Below are 17,733 nucleotides of genomic sequence, written 5' to 3' on the forward strand. Positions count from 1 at the left end.
GGTCTAACCAGGGCTTTGTATAGCTATAGCATAACTTCTACCCACTTGTACTCTATTCCTCTAGATATAAAGGCCAGTGTTCCATTAACCTTTTTGATTATTTTCTGTACCTGTCCATGACATTTTAATGATCTATGAACCCCTAAGTCTCTTTGGACCTATTTTGAGCTTTTCACCATTTAGAAAGTACTCTGATCTATCCTTTTTAGGTCCAAAGTGGATGACCTCACACTTGCCTACATTGAAATCCGCTTGCCACAGTTTTGCCCATTCAACTTCAATCAATATTCCAAAAAAAGACAGAAAATAGATGTTCAACAGACACTCAATGATGAAGACAACTGCATTAAATATGGATCATTTTATCTCAACAAAATGCAGTTGTCCTGATCATTGAGTGTCTGTTGAACATCTATTTTCTGTATTTTTTTGGAGTATTGATTGAAGTTGAATAATCAATTGTGTGGCAAAATGAGAATGTTTTAGATATTTTATTTTACATAAATACTAGTATAATTTATATTTCCATTTTCTCATTGATTACTTTCAGAGGAAGAGTGTACATTTTCCATTGAAGAGCAAGTACAACAGAGTTACCAAATTAGCGCGTTATCTACAGGAAAACCCCTCCTGTTTATTGTGTAATATACTTCATCGTTACTTGCAGCAGGCAGACTATTCTGTTATCGAGGATGCCACTATGGTAAGCATTCATAACATTTGGGGTAAACAATTCGGAAGTGTGAAAATTGTTTGACTAAAACTATTTAATTATAAATATACAAGTGTTCTTGGTGTATTTCTTAATTACCTTGCTGGGAAAAGTAGCTTTGTGCACTCAATAGAATAGTGTACAATGAACGGTAAGGACTTGCCTCTTGCTGAACCCATGGAGTGATGTGCTGCTGTTGTGCTTTGCAGCTAATGGCTTGGGACTAATCTGGGACTAATCTGTGCATGTGCCAGCTCTTTGAAAGAGCTATCCAATTAGTCCCACTCCCCTACGTTTTCCCCATTGCTCTGCAAATTTTTCCTTTTCAAGTTTATATCCAATTCCCTTTTGAAAGTTACCACTGAATCTGCTTCCACCACCCTTTCAGGTAATATATTCTGGATCATAACAATTCGCTGCGTTAAAAAAAATTCTCCTCCTTCCCCCCCCCCCCCCCCCCCGGGTTCTTTTGCCATTTATCTTAAATTGTGTACTCTTGGTTACTGACTCTCCTGCCAATGGAAACAGTTTCTTCCTATCTACTCTATCAAAACCCCTCATAATTTTGAACACCTCTATTAAATCTGCCCTTAACCTTCTTTGCTGTAAGGAGAACAATCCCAGCTTCTCTAGTCTCTCCACATAACTGAAGTCCTTCATCTCTGGTACCATTCTGGTAAATCTCCTCTGCACCCTCTCCAAGGCCTTCACATCCTTCTTATAGTGTGGTGCCCAGCTGAGGATGGAAAGAAAGAAAGAAGAAACTTGCATTTCATGCCCTCAGGATGTTGCAAAGTATTTTATAGTTTTGAGTATGATACAGCACAGAAGGATGCCATTCGGCCCATCGTGCTCTTTGAAAGAGCTATCCAATTAGTCCCACTCCCCTCCTCTTGCCCCATAGCCATGTAAATTTTTTTCAGGCAGTACATTCCAGATCAGAACAACTTTCTGCATTTAAAAATATTTCCTCATGTCACCTCTGGTTCTTTTGCTAATCACCTTAAATCTGTGCCCTCTCGCCACCCTTCTGCCACTCAAAACAGTTTCTCCTTATTTACTCTATCAAAACAGTTCATGACACCTCTATCAAATCACCTCTTAACCTTCTCTGCTCTAAGGAGAACAACCCCAGCTTCTCCAGTCTATCCACATAACTGAAGTCCTTCATCCCTGATACCATACTAGTAAATCTCTTCTGCACCCTTGATATCCTTCCTTAAGTGCGGTGCCCTGAATTGAACACAATACTCCAGCTGAGGCCTAACCGGTGTTTCATAAAGGTTTAGCATAGTTTCCTTGCTTTTGTACCCTATGCCTGCATTAATTAAATGTAAGGAATCTTACAACACCAGGTTATAGTCCAACAAATTTATTTTAAAATCACAAGCTTTCGGAGATTATCTCCTTCGTCAGATGATTGAATGAAAAGGTTCTCAAATCGCATATCTTATACGATGTTGGGACAGCATCACACCAATCAAAAGGTGTCGTTGTTATTCAAACAGGCCAGTCACGGAGAACAGCACGTCCCAGTACACTCGATATACATTGTGTCTTTTACACAGGCAGGCAGAAAGAAACTCAAAATGGCAGAGAGAGAGAGAGAGAGAGAATTTTAAAAAACATATAAATTTTTTCCCCCTTTTTGCTGGTGGGGTTACGTGCATTAATTAAGTTCAGGATCCATATGCTTTTTTAACAGCCTTCTCAACTTGCCCTACAACCTTCAAAGAATTGTGTGCATACACCCCCAAGTCTCTCTGTTCCAGCACCCCCTTTAAAATTGTACCATTTAGTTTATATTGCCTCTCCTCATCCTTCCTACCAAAATATATTACTTCACACTTCTCTGCGTTAAATTTCATCTGTCATGTGTCTGCCCATCTCACCAGTCTGTCTGTGTCCTCCTGAAGTCTGTTATTATCCTCCACATTGTTTACTACATTTCTGATTTCTACATTTGTGTCATCTGCAAACTTTGAAATTATACCCAAGTCCAGGTCATTAATATACATCAAAAAGAGCAGTGGTCCTAATACTGATCTCTGGGGCACACCACTGTATACTTACCTCCAGTCTGAAAAACAACAGTTCATCACTATTTTGAGTACTGCCAATCTTTTAAGTACTTCCTCTTTATCTAGTTTTATCCTATCCAATATCGCTGCTACCTCCTCCTTTACTGTTACATTGGCAGCATCCTCTTCTCTAATGAATTGTAAACAATTTTACAACACCAAGTTATAGTCCAGCAATTTTATTTTAAATTCACAAGCTTTCGGAGGCTTCCTCCTTCCTGAGGTGAACTATGTGGAACTGCGCATGTCTTCATTCTCTAATGAAGACATGCGTAGTATTCATTTAGTACCTCTGCCTCCACAAGATCTTTTTTTGTCCCTAATCGGCCCTACCCTTTTACTATTTATATGTTTTTTAAAAGATTTTTGGGTTCCCTTTTATGTTACCTGCTAATCTATTCTCATACTCTCTCTCTTTGCCTCTCTAATTCCCTTCTTTAGATCTCCTTTGTACTTTTTGTATTTAGCTTGGTTTTCTACTGTATTGTGAACCGGACATTTGTCCTAACCCTTCTTTTTCTCCACTTCTTTTGCACCCAGTGAATTGCCTTTGAAGTGTAGTCACTGTTGTGTAGGAAAACGTACTGGCCAATTTGTACACAGCAAGGTCCCACAAACAGCAATTTGATAAATGACCAGTTAATCAGTTTTGGTGGTGTTGCTTGAGCGTTAAATGTTGGCCAGGACACCAGGAGAATTCCTCTGCTTTTTTTCCCGAATAGATCGATGCATCCACCTGAGCAGGCAGACAGGGTTTTTGTTTAATGACTCATCCAAAAGTAGACACCTCCAACAATGCAGCATTCCCTTAGTACTGCACTGAAGTGTCAGTCTTTATTATGTGATCAAGTTGTGGAATGGGACTGTATTTGCACTCTTGCCTCTGAATCAGAAGGTCATATGTTCTGAGTCAAGTTGATACAACTTGTACTTAATGTATGATTATTTTCACCTTTAAGTATTATAATTGGTGTACATGAGAAAAGTTGGGACAGAAACAAAGTTTTTTTTTCTAAAAATAAGTTCATTTGGTACTGTTTTTAAAATAAGTGTTTTGTGTAGATTGCAGAACTGAGGTTGCTAATGACCTTGTGAGTTGAAACTACAGTTAATTAATTGAAGATGCATTTTCGAAGAACGATTGCTACTTGCAATCTTGCAATGTTCACATTTAAATTGTTACATTTATATTTGTTGTTGATGTTCAAGATCTTGGGAGCACATTAATATGTATTTGGGTGAGGTTAAACCTGCTAAGCAAAAGGCTCAGACCAAAATTGTGTCAGATCATTTGGTCTGGAAATGCTTAGAGCTGGATTAATGTATTTTCTGTGCAGTTAATGATTTTGTGAAAATCCTTCTCCTTTATTTGTTCCATGCATAGCCTTTTCTGAGTTTCTTTTGTAAATGGGCTACACTTTATGCTACATAAAAAGATAATTTTATTTTAAAAACTATTATTATTTTGTGCATACATGAGAACTCTATTGGAAAGCTTGATGACAAGGAAAAGGTTAACCCAATTTCAGTTCAGAGAGAATTGATAATAAATATCACGTTTTGCCCTCCAATCAGCTGGACTATAAATTCCTTTCTGAAAGCAATTGCCTGAGTAGGTGTAGATCCATGTAACCACTGTATTGAACTTTGATGTTGTCAATCAAATTGATACATAATGTTATGAAATAGTAGAATCATCTTTATATGGAAATGATTGGGGTCTGAAGGAAAATAAATATTACTATGGAAAGGAAAATTACCCATGACTGATTACCCACGTTACTCTGTTCACTGGTGTGTGTGTGTGTGTAAATAATATGTGAATTTGCATATAGAGACATTCACTAAAATGGATTGAAATAAATGAATATAGAATCATACAGCACATGCCTGTGCTGGCTGTCTAAAAGAGCTACCAATTAGCACCGCTGCCCTGCTCTTTCCCCATAGCCCTGCAGTTTTCCCTCCTTCAAGTATTCAATTTCCTTTTGAAAGTTACAATTGAATCTGCTTCCACCACCTTTCAGGCAGTGCATTCCAGATCATCATAACTCAGAGTTTAAAAAAAAACTCCTCATTTATCTTACAATTCTCCACAATTATCTTAAATCTGTGTCCTCTGGTTACCAACCCTCCTGCCAGTGGACACAATTTCTCCCTATCTGCTCAATCAAAACCCCTCATAATTTTGAACACCTCCATTAAATCTCCCCTTGATCTCCTTTGCTCTAAGGAGAACAACCCCAGCTTCTCCAGTCTCTCTGCATAACTGACATTCCTCATCCCTGGTGGTATTCTTGTGAATCTCCTCTGTATCCTCTCCCAAGGCCTAGACATCAGAATTTAAAAACTTCCCAGGCAAAATCCATTTATGTTTATAATTCAGATAAAAATCTGCATAATATATGCCAACTATTGTTTTATTTGTTGCAGAACAATGGTCTTCCTGCCCTTGTCACTCTAAAGAAGGGCTTGGTGGCATTAGCAAGGCAGTGGATGAAGTTCATAGTCGTCACTCCAGCCTTCAAAGGAGTTAGTTTACTGCTTAGACCAGCTCAACTGCCAAAGCCACAACCAGCTTCACAGGCTGACCGTCAAGCTGGTGGCTTGGACAATGGAGGAGCCATACAGAGTGACACAAGTGCTGATGGAGCAGAATTTGAATTTGATGCTGGTAATTAAATGCACTTTAGTCTGTAAATGCATAGGCTGACTTCACAACAGAACATTTCCATTGAAGAAGTTTATATGTATGATTTAAACAAATGCTCAAACGAAGCTCACAAGTATCCCAATTGTGATCTTGTATCCAATAATTAAATTTGTGTTAATACATTATATTTATATGTATCCAGAGGCACCTCTGACTGCTCTGCACTGCTTTAATATAATGTCTCCAATGCCATCGAATGCCAGCTCAGGTGATGATTTTTTTACGCCACATCACTGAAGATGTAGCACTGCTGAGGCAAACACAGATGACTGCTGCAGGCTGTCATTTTGCCTTCTATGGACTACCAATGTTCTTCCATTGTTGCCCGTGTTTTAAAATCCACTCCACAGTATTAGAAAAGCAGATTCCAGACTACTGGCAGCTTAAGGATGTTACATCACCACTTCAAATAGAATTGGTTTCCCAATTTAAAAGTTTAATCTTCTGTTTATATGACAACAGAGTGCCTGAACCTAGTTCAACACTCTTGGACTGTAGAGCTGCACTGTATGCTGAATGGAAATCTTATTTTTCATTAAATATACCACCGTCCCAGTGGACAGTTCAGTTAATACATTGTAGCTGGATTGCCCATGGTTGGAGGGGGTGAAGACTATCATGTATTGTCAAAATTAGATTTTATATGGCTCCCCCTATAACTCAGTGCCTAAATACACTAGATAGATGATGTGTTACTGAAGCATAAAGACCAGGAAAGTCCTAGGTTCAATTTCTATTCTCTGCTGATTAACTGATCTTACCAGGAATGCTAAATTGGCCTCAGTGTTCCCAGCTTAGGATGAGCAAAAAGTAGCTAGCATTCCCATACCTTATCACTGTTGAGTTGGAAATTCCTGTTTATAGGAATCGGTTGAGAAAATATGGTTCAGCTTTGTCCTTCATGGTCAGATAAATGCTTAAAAACTTCTGGTCCAGATTTGCAAGTTTATATGCTCAGTTAGGCAAGAGATTGTATAGATGCAGCCCTACCGTGAGCCACCGTACCCCAACTCAGCAGATGAGAGACAAGAGAAAAAATGGAAGAGATTTTAATTTAATTTGGCACGCAACTGGGTGCTGACATTGGAAAGAAGTGCTCGATGTTTGGTACTGTTCATCATCCCACGTTCTTTTCAAGTAGAGTCGCACTCTAGAAATGAATAACAGAAGATTCTACGACCTCTCAGTTCCTGATTGATAGAAAATCCACTGGTATATTAATATTTGAAACAGAAGTAAGTTTTAACATAAATTTGTATGGAAGGAAGTGAAAACTACTGGGAACAGGCTCACAAATATGGCATTTGTGATCAGGGTAAGGCATAGGTTGAAGTGTGCCACATATTATCATAAAATCTGTTCACATATTTAGATTTCAAAGATTTTTGACTGTAAATTTAAATAAGTTGTTCCAGTTAGAGATCACTGTGGAGGTCATATTTTGGAATTTTGAGTACAATCTAAGCACCCTAACTTCAAAAAGACATTTTAGGAAAGGGAGAATGTAAGAAGAGCACCTAAGATGATGTAGGCTCCAAGATATGAAGAGATACTTGCACAAATTATATTTGTTACGGAAAACAAGACTGGACCTGAAAAATCCAGGCTTCTAAAGTGTTGAGAGGAGTAGATAATAATAGATAACAAGCTGATTATTTAACTTGGACTGTGAGCCCAGAATGACGCAACAGGAGTATAAAATTGAAAGCCCTCAAAGAAATCTCAATGTTAGGATTTTTTTTCCATACAGGGGAGGGATATGTGGAATACATTCCCTACTAAAGCAGTTTATGTTTATGTATCCCTAACAAGAAAAGGCTATCTGGCCCTATGTGTTTACCCTATTCTTTTGCTGATTCCATTGCCATATACCAACCCTCCTTTCCTCCTCCACCATCTTCTTTGAGAGACAAAAAAAAACCCCATGCCAAACCAGAAGTCCTCTGTTTAAAAATTACTTTCTGATGTGTGAACAGGCAAACCTAGAAGGTCTCAACCCATTAAATAATTTCCAGATTAATTTACTACTATACTGTGATCGCCTGTTCTTCTAAAAATCCATTTATTTATTTCTTGAAAGAATCAGTCTTCACTAGGTCCTCTTTCAGTTAAAAGCTGTAAAAATGAAGCTGATGAATATCTGGTTAGGATAAGGATAAGTTCAGATACAGATAATTGACTGATGTGTGAACATCATGGCTCCTGAGCTGCTGGTACCATGAAGCATTGAGGATGAGAAATATATAGCTGGTCAAGGACAAATAATAATAGTATGTAAGATTAGTTTGGTATTGAGGAGTTTGCTTGATTTACTTCTTTGGTCGAGACGGAGAAACTTGGCAGAATCTTTTCCTGAGAGATTAAAACTACTAAATGGAGTGCATGATGGATCTCTCAACCTTTTCCTGCATATACATTGTGGCTTTTTTATATGGCGATTGAAGGAGAGGATTTGTTATGTATTTGTCAAGTTCCCATTTATAAGAATTGGGTACAGTAACAGAAAGAAGATTGTATACAGGCTTGATTTGAAGTGCAATGATACTGGATTTTACTTAGCCTCATGTTACAAGGGAATTGCATACTCTTAATATATTCTATCTGGATACTTATGGAAGACATTGGAAAGAAGGTTTGGGTTTAGATTTTGGTTGTAGTTATACCTCAGGGTTTATTGCTGAAACTAAATTTGCAAAAGAAATATTTCCTTCTTGACTATTTACCATAGCATTGGTGAATTAAGGTGTGACGGTGTATTTGATCAGTGTCTGTGTGTTTTGATGGCAATTTTGTAGTAAAAGAATTAAGTTGTTAGAGAATAAATGCATTTTTGTAAATAACAAACTCTTTATTCATAACACAAGGTTTTACATTACAGATTGCAGCATTTAATCTTGATGCATGTTGGATAGTCAAAGCTTTTTCACTGATGGTTTTCTCATTACTGCTTGTCCTTTGTTGCAGCGACAGTGAGTGAACACACCATGCTTTTGGAAAGTAGCCGTCAACCAGCAGGTGGAGCATCCTCCGTACCAGTAACTGGCTCTGACATCATGAGAAAGTTATCCAAAACAAATGCTCATGCACACGATTCCACTGTTAAAATAAAAGTAGGTGAAATATAACGTGCTTGTGATATAACGACTTGATGTGTCTACTTTACAGGTTTATTTATCTATCGGGACTGATGATGTCCTCTTAAATTATTTTATTTCTTTGTCTGCAGTTTTACAAATCCGTTTTCAAACCTATCTTCAGTGTGTAATATTATGCATTTCAATTTGATTGATAACTGGTATATTAAATGCACCTAATAGTTTTTCAGTTCTGCTTAATTGCTAAAACATGGTCTGCATTTTTGTTTTTATAAGTCACAGTTTGCACTTCGGTTTTTTTGTAATTCTTTCTTGTAGTATTGAGTAAAAGCATCTGTGTTAACGTGTTTCATACACTGTTCCAAATTCACATGAACCTTTGCCATTATTGATGGGCTTGATAGATGACTGTTTTCCAAACACAGCATGACCTCTTGTCAAATCTGACTTGGACTCACAAGTTATCCTGGCACTGAAGTCAGCCCTGGAATTGAGTAAGATGCTCACCAGTCATTGTAGGGCAAAGTCTGTGCACTGCAGCCATCGTCTCTGGTGACACAAACCAATGAGTTCCAGGCCCTAATGGTTATTCAGTGATGGCTGGCCTGTCCGCAAACCTTAAACCAGATTCCTTTCGACTGATTTCAGAATTCCTTTTGCATCACACAATCTTCTTTCAATCTAGCAAGCTCCTCACAATTTAGATATGGAATGTAGATTTCCATTTGTAAGTACGGAGATTTTTTTCAGAACAGAACCAAATTTATTCATAAAACTTAAGACAACTTTTTGTTTCTAACCAAATACAAACTCTTGGATCTGATGTTGAAAACAATGGCTAGCAAGTGATTTGCATTTTGTTACCAAAATTTTATTAGGATTATTGCTTGGCTAACTTGAAGAAAATTGATCAACTTAGACAGCAGCCACAAAGACACTGCATGGAGAAAGCTTCATATTTTCACCGGATATTATTCTTTAGATTAGATTTATAGCTGCGGACAATCTGCAATTTTGCAGATTTGTTTTGGCTGCAGTATTTTGTCTGGATTGAATGGGCACCTTCCTCTTCTTAGATACCACAAAGTTAGACTGCCATAGATGATATTAAATTTGGAAGAAGGTAGGATTACCTTCTTTGTAGGGTCTCTTTCATTCAATGAAGTGTCAAAATGTCCCCTAACCATCTCTTGGGCCCATACATGTGTGGTTCTGTTAGAGTTACAGTTGTATTTTTTATACTCATATAAATATTCTACTTCTGACAAAAAAAAGGGTGTGCCATAGTTGTACGATACAGGAAGGGTAAATCAGTGCGGAACTATTCTGATGTTTAAATGAAATAATAAATATACTGTACTATGTCTTTGAGATCCTTCCCATTAACAACCTAGCCATTGTTGTGTTATGTGGAGTGTACTTCATTTGAAAATTTAAAACCCCCCACAAGGTCTTTACAAATACCGTGGGGAAAAAACTCCAAGGGCTGTTTTCAGGCGGGGGTAGCGTGATGCACTAGTAGCTCGCCCCCGATGACCCCTACACAGGCAGCACGTGAACTTCGTGCTGCCTGCCACTTACCATGATATCCCCATGCAGCCAGTGCTATCCGCGCTGCTGAGAGGCTGCACGGAGAATGAGGAAGTTGGAAATGGGGCGTGCACAGCGCACGTCATCAGCAGTCTGCACCTCTTAAAGATGCAGGTGCACATTTTAAATGGCAGGTACACAGTTTACTAGGAGGAGGGAAAGATGGCCACGAGGATAGCAGGACCGGCACGAGAGAGGGCTCCATGCTTTTCTAATGATGCACTGGAGGCCCTGGTGGAAGGGGTGGACGAAAGGACGGCCAACATGTACCGCAGGGTGGCAGGAGACCCTCCAGACTGCAGCTCTGCAGGCTGTGGCGCAGGAAGTCAACGCCAGAAGCATTGCACCATGCAAGCGGGTGCAGTGCCAAAAGAAGTTCAATGATTTGACATGAGTGGTCAAGGTGAGTGAATGCTAGTGTCAAGTTGCACATCCTACCAACTACCACCACTGATCCACGCATCACACTTCCCGTCACCCACCCACCCACCAACAAACACTGCCCATCCATACGCAATGCTACACTCGGCATGCTGCATTTCACCCGCACATAGTACCACACTTGCAGGCCACACAACCACCATTCACAGGTCACACAAACAGGCAGCTATTCGACCACGACAGGCACATCACCCACACACCTTGCAAGATACTCACTGGCACACTGTCCTCTGTCTTGCAGGAGAAGGTGATGCATAACAGAACCGGCAGCAGGAGAGACCTGATGATGGACGGGCACGCTTACACATCCTCACCCCCACTAGAGGAGACCGTGCTTCGGATCATTGGGCGAGCCGTCGCTGCAGCCGTGACAACATGCCTCACTGGAGGTCCCAGTGAAGGGGGTCTCTGCATATCTAATGCTCCTCTTTTCCCACATCTCCCTCCTCCCATAATCTTTTCTGACTCACTTACTGCAGATGCTGTCAGCATGCACGTCTTACTCGCTCCTCTCCCCACTCCACAACTCAACCTGTTTCCCTTTGTCATTGCAGATACTCAAGAACACATGGCAGCACTGTCCGTGGAGGAGGAGGAGGGGGACACTGAAGCCACACCGTCACTCGATCTGACATTTGCTTCCACCAGCTCAGAGACTGACACTGCACGTCCTTTAGAGGCTAGGTTAGAAGAGGGATCTGCACGTGGTGAGACATCGAGCACAAGTGCGCAGGAGCCAGGGTGGGGGGAACGGATACCACAGGTGCCAGCTCGCTGGAGGGCGAGGTCGCTCACTAGTTCTGCTGTAAAGGAATCAGATGAGGACTTTGATGGGCCAGGCTGCAGAAGATGGCTGATGGGAGTACACCACCAAATGCTTGGGGCACTGGAAAACCTGCCAGAGAGCCTGCGCACAATGAGAAGGGGCATGGAGGAGTCCAGCTCCAATTTGGCACAGGGCTTGGAGCCCATCCTTTCCAACGTGGAACGGGTGGTCACCTCCATGAGCACACCTGTGGAACCCACCACGATGCAGCGTCTGATTACTGATGTCATAGCTTCCATTGCAACACAAACATCTGCCATCCAAGGTCTGATTGCTGCATTTGGAGCTCAGACTGCTTCCTTGGAAGCTCAGACTGCTTCCTTGGAAGCTCAGACTGCTTCCTTGGAAGCTCAGACTGCTCCTATCGTGGATCTGGGGACTACTGTGGAACGGGGCTTCCAGGGCGTCATAGCACTCCAGCAATCCATTCTCCAGCTGATCACCAGGATTGCTGAGGCCGCCGACCTGGGAGAGTGGCAGTGGCGCCATGGAAGTTGGACCTGCTGTCCTCTCTCAGGATGATAGCCTTCCTGCTCCCACTCCGCCAGTGCCCCTGTTGTTGCCTATCGGCTGGCGAGGCCAGACTGCTGCAGTCCATGCTGAGGTGGTGCAGTCTGAAGCCGAGCTCTCCCGGCCCAGAGCTGCTTGAGGTCATCCTCCAAGGCCACCTGCACGCTGCTCCATTGAAGGTCATCAGCCTCCCACCACCCATGCTCCAGACACTTTTGAAGCACCTAGTAGGAGCACTAGGATGGGTAAAGGCACATGAAGAACAGGCACTAAAGGAATGCACAAGGGTGAATAGTTTTGTTATGCAAATAGTTCTGTTATGTTTGCATAATTTCACTTATTCATTGATAAATGAGACTTTGAATTTGCATTTGGTGGTGGTTTTTATTTATGCAATGAGCTGAGGGGGAAACCAATGTGTAATCAGATGGAGGGCGATTTGATTGTCTTGTGGGAGCAGAAAGATGGGGAGTTGGGGGATGTCGTTGACATTATTGAGAGCGGGCACGGATTAGGCGAGCACGCACAGCCCATGCAGACAAGGCGTGCGGTTCCTGTTGCACCCTTGCATCCTCCTCCACTTCCTCTTCCGGCTCCACCACCTCCTCAGCCTCCTCCTCCACCTCCACCTCCACCTCCACCTCCTCCACAACAACCACCACCACCACCTGTGGGTCTTCTCCAATCATTGGTGGCAAAGGCTGGTCCTTCGTGAGGGCGAGGTTGTGCAGCATACAGCATACCACCACGAATCTGCCCACCCGCTCAGAGGAGTACTGCAGGGCTCCTCCAGACCAGTCCATGCAGCGGAAGCGTTGTTTGAGGAGGCCCGTGCTGTGCTCCACGATGTGTGTGGCAACATGTGTCTCACTGTAGGCCTGCTGTGCACCTGTATGTGGGTTCCTGACTGGTGTTAAGGGCTATCCCCTCATGCCGTGGCTCATGTCACCCAGTAGCCAGCCTTTGACTTGCCGAGTCAGGTGAAAGATAGCTGGCACGTTGGACTGCAGCATGATGAAGGTGTCGTGACTTCTCCCAGGGTAGTGGGCATCGACCTCCATGATTCAATTTGTGTGGTTGCATACCAGCTGCATGTTCAGGGAGTGGAAGCCCTTTTGTTTGACAAGGATGGCTGAGTTGATATGCAGGGCAATATGTGTGCAGTCAATGGCACCCTGCTCCATGGAGAAGCCAGCAATGCGAGCAAATCCCCGTGCTCACTCGTTCTGCTTGTCTCTGTGCAGAAGGAAGGTGATGAACCTGTTACTCATCTGTTACAGTGCGTCTGTGACCTCCCTTATGCAGCAGTACACTGAATACTGCGTGATGTTGCACATGTCGCCAGCAGAGGCCTGAAATGCTTCTGAGCGTAGAAATTCAGCGCCACGGTGAACTTCACAGCCACAGGTGATGCTGTCCTTGCCCTGTTCTGAGGCTGCAGTTGTGGCCGTACCAGTTGACAGATCTCGGTCATGGCATCCTTGGTGAACCTCAGATGTCTGATGCGTGTTGAGGTAAGAGAATTGGTCCCAGAAGGCCCTCATTGGGTGGGGCCCCCTGTGCCACCTCGTCCTCCGTCTCCCCGCAGCTTGGCTTGCTATGCGTGGCCTCTCTGCATGCTCCCAGTTGTGCTCAATGCTCAGCGGGAGCCCTAGCAGACCGCCCATGGTTGCCAGGAATGTTGTTCAACCACGGTTGTAACTTTCTGAACGTTAGGCAGTACCTGCCAAACCACTCTCACATGTACTCTCGGAACTCTCAGTAAGAATAGGGAGCTTCAAAAAACACTTCCTACTCCACCGGCAGCCAGAAGCAATAATCCAGCAACTAACCTGCAGCACCTGCATAGCCCCTTTAAATAGTGCTGGTGAGGGGGCCTCCAGGTACTGTAAGACACATTCAGATGGTCGGGGTTAAGACTGTGCATTGAGTTGAGCGTTAAGGTCCAAAATGGTGTCTATCACTTTAAATCAGCGTTGCACATTGATTGCACGTATTTTCCCTTTACATGCTTCCAGCTTTCGGTATTTGTGCATGCGTTAACTCCTGTACCAAGATGACGCCATCTTGGATGTCAGAGAAGGAAGCTGTCTAGTGCCGAAACAACGGGCGCTACATGGCCCAATTTAGTGCCCTATACTTGGGAAATGAAGCCAAGTACTTTAGAAAAATATTTTGACTTTTCTGCATTTGCCTTACAGGGAGTCCACCCTTACCAATCCCTCAGCTATACCAGTGGAGATACAGTAGCAGACTCACCAGCCCATGTCAGCCGTCCAGGATTACCGACAAGAGACAGTCCTAGAAAAGAAAGTCTACTGAGCTATCTGACTGGGAGCTTCCCTAGTCTTCACAATCTTCTTGAAGGAACTCCACAACGGAATGCAACAGTAATTAAAAGCAGTTCACTTACACGGCCAGGTACATTTCACATTTGTTAGCATAAATCCACTACACAGGTTGATATTCCTGCTGCAAATGCCATCTGAGCGCTAAGATTTTTTTTGTTTCTTCCTCTCCTATCTCTAATTTTGTAATGCATACATGATTTTTTTTCCAGTTTTGTGTGAAACAAAACAAAATAAAATCACTATCACAAAAGTTGTAAATGTAAATTAGCATGACAGCCTTGGTCAGCATTATACTCGCTTGCCTTTATTGGCTAGAATATTAGATGAAATGTTTTTGATAGTGGAACTCTTCTTCCTAAAAGAGCAGGAAACCGTGATCTTATCAATTTATCCTGGAGTGGTATTTTAAGGCAGCTGTGGAGAAGCCCACATTCCAAACCATCGAACCGAAAAGGGAGAAGTGTTCTAGTGGGAGCATGATGGATCTAAATAGAGTTGAAAGTGGGAAATGTTGTTCATGAAAGAAATAAGGGAGCGCTGATCTTGGTGTCACTGAATAGTTAACACACAACCCTAAAATCGTATTAGAAGAAAGTAAGTGCTCTGAAGTTGCTACCATCTGTCAGAATTGAAGGTGCTTCACCACAGTAGGTACAGTTCTCAAGGCAAAAAACAGCCTGCTATCTTACTAATTCCCAAAATCTTTTGAGCAAACACATCATAATGGATGCAGAAACAAAGGAAGGAGAGAGCAGGATATTCAAGTTCCTTTCAATTACAATCCTGTTTTTTTTTTACAAATTTGATTTCCTACTTCCTCCCACCAAAAAAAACTCCTCCAAAAGAAGCCTGTAAAATTCAACTTGAATATTGATATTCTTATGGTTGCGACTGTGTATGTAGAACAATGGTGCACACAGCATTGCAGAATGGAAGGATGTGGTTTTGATCACAACATTCTGTTAAATTCTTAGTCTGAAAAGTATAGCTGTGCAGAGGTGTCTGCCCTCTAATTGGTGCCTTCCTACAGAGAGGAGAAAAAATCAGAGGAAGACTTGTTGAACTGCTGTTCTGTGTCTTTTAGCAGCACAGGCCTGGAGTATGTCTTCTAATCACAGGAGGTGTGTAGCTGCTGAACTCTGAATAGGAAGGAAAAGAAAAGGTGGGGGGGAGGCATTAATACTTCATGTCCTTAAAATAACTGATTTACTGCTGTTGCTCTTACTTGCATTCCTTGTATTGCACTGCTTCCCTTGCAATGTTGTGGGGGTAATAATGAAGCTCCACACATGCTCTGTGCTTTTGGTTGTACCTGCATGATTTTCCAGTCTTCTGGTGAATTTTTTACTGTTTAAAAAGAGCTTTGATATATTAGCTTTAAAAATTCCATCATTCATAGTTAACATTTTGGAGATATTTGGGTCTGATTATAAATTGTCTGATATTTTAGAGGCAGTGAGTCTGTTTATAGAAATTAAAATCTGAGAACAAGATCTGGTACCTGTCTTTCCGTAATAGAAGTTTGACTTCATTTAATAGCCAAAAACTTTTGCATTACTTCAGCTTTTGTACTGATTTCACAGGATTTCTTTTAAAAACAAGCTCACTGGTGCTCATGTAGCAGTGAAAGACTAATCTTTATGAATGAAAATGAAGGAAATGTGCAAAACAAAAATGATGGTTCCCTACTGCAGTTCTGTATATACAGATTAAAGCTAATAAAAACAGCTGTTGTTAAATTCTATGATTTGGACCAGAAAATGAAATGCTAAATTTTATGGTTGCAGTTTCATTAAGAAGCTTATTGGATGCAACAGTTCACAAGTCGCTTCCAATATATTCAAGAAAACATTAAAATACCCATGAATGTGCAACTCTTATCCCAGATTTTGCCATATATTTAAAGGGATGATTTTATTGTTCTGTTACATTGTTAGGTAGGGAGCCCACCTCTGAAATTTCAACAAATGTCTATTTATAGAGTATTGATTGCAACCATGCATATCATTTGCCCTTTATGTTACAAATACAGGAAATGCTGTAGCTACAGAGATGCTATCAGAACACCCATTGTTGTCTGAGCCATCATCAGTCAGTTTCTATAATTGGATGTCAAATGCTGTGAGTAACCGAGGAAGCATTACTCAAGAATCACCAATGCCCAGATCTGGACATAACAGCCTTCCAACAGGTAAACTGAAGAAGGTGTAGTAAATGTGAAGAAATTTGGTATCTGGTGGTCAATGAACTGAATGACACCAATTCAATTTTCTTATGTTACTAACTTTTGGTTAGCAATGGAGTTGAAGGTTATAGAGATAATTGAATGCACCAAGAGTCCTATGCTCCTGGGCCCTGAGAGAGGTCATTTGTAGGAATCAACTGGCTAGGATTGAATAGTGGGGCTCATTTAATTTACTTTTCAGGGCATTTGGAAGAAGCTAATGCAGAATTTTCCCTCGATTTAATTGATGTTGAGTCAATAATGGGATAAATTGTACATCATCTGTGATGTAAGTTTTTTTTTATTCCATGCTTTATGTTTTTATGAATGAAGGCAGCACTCCTAATATTTTCAATTTTCTTTATTACTGGATTCTCATCTTAAAGATATAATGAAATACCTGGTCATTGGATTTTTCCTATAATGTGCTGCTTTAGTTGAGTTCCAATGCAACATGAATTCTAAAAGAAAAATAAATAGTGCCATATTTCAATAATTGTAGTAAAAAGCTGCAATGCTGGAGAAACATTGTTTAATTTTAAAAAGAAAAATAGAGTTGTCACCCACAAACCATTACAAATAATGGTATCTAGAAATCAAACTATTTATGCATTGCATTCAGTTTTATTCTGCATGTGTAATCATGCAAAAGGTTTAATCTTAGCATGCTCTGGTGCTTTCAAAATGCACATGTACTTCACCTTGGAGTACTGGTTTTACTTGTGATCTCACTACTCAGTGGCTTAAGAGGTATGAAACAATTATGTATGCTGCAGTGAGAGGGATTGAAATAATGTATATTTGCCAATTTACTTTTGTGTCTGCATCATAATAAAAGTTTTGAACCATGGCTTAAATGTGTTTTATTATTTTGCATAGGTTTGACATATAATCTTCCTACAATACAATCTGCATCTGACTTCAATACAGTGCTGTCGAGTGATCAAAATACTCTGGATGGCACACAGTCTCAGAACAGCACCAGCCAGGATGAAATTGTTGGTATTGAGGAGGGTAACCAGGGCCCTCCTGCTGTTCAACTGGCTGATGCACAGGTAATGAGAGATCCCTACAGTTTTGGTTTGTAAGTACATTTAGTAACATTCCATCCTTATTTTTACATGTGTAGTTTTCACTTTTCATTAAATATTGGAGTATATTTTGTGTATCTGGTAGGCATTAGTTTTTGC

The 17,733-nt window shown here is 41.2% G+C and overlaps 1 protein-coding gene across 8 annotated transcripts in view; it reads left to right on the forward strand.

The window, feature by feature from the left end:
• The window catches only part of kiaa1109 (KIAA1109 ortholog), a 460,818-nt gene that overhangs the window by 231,462 nt on the left and 211,623 nt on the right, over positions 1-17,733 (forward strand). For all 8 annotated transcript variants that reach the window (XM_067993249.1, XM_067993258.1, XM_067993276.1 and 5 more), the window contains 6 exons: positions 551-703; positions 5,227-5,467; positions 8,471-8,616; positions 14,170-14,389; positions 16,352-16,510; positions 17,423-17,598. In XM_067993249.1, coding sequence (XP_067849350.1) covers positions 551-703; positions 5,227-5,467; positions 8,471-8,616; positions 14,170-14,389; positions 16,352-16,510; positions 17,423-17,598 — 1,095 coding nt within the window. The remainder of the gene's footprint in view (positions 1-550; positions 704-5,226; positions 5,468-8,470; positions 8,617-14,169; positions 14,390-16,351; positions 16,511-17,422; positions 17,599-17,733) is intronic.

This window comes from Heptranchias perlo, chromosome 1, assembly GCF_035084215.1.
Source record: "Heptranchias perlo isolate sHepPer1 chromosome 1, sHepPer1.hap1, whole genome shotgun sequence".
NCBI lineage: Eukaryota > Metazoa > Chordata > Chondrichthyes > Hexanchiformes > Hexanchidae > Heptranchias > Heptranchias perlo.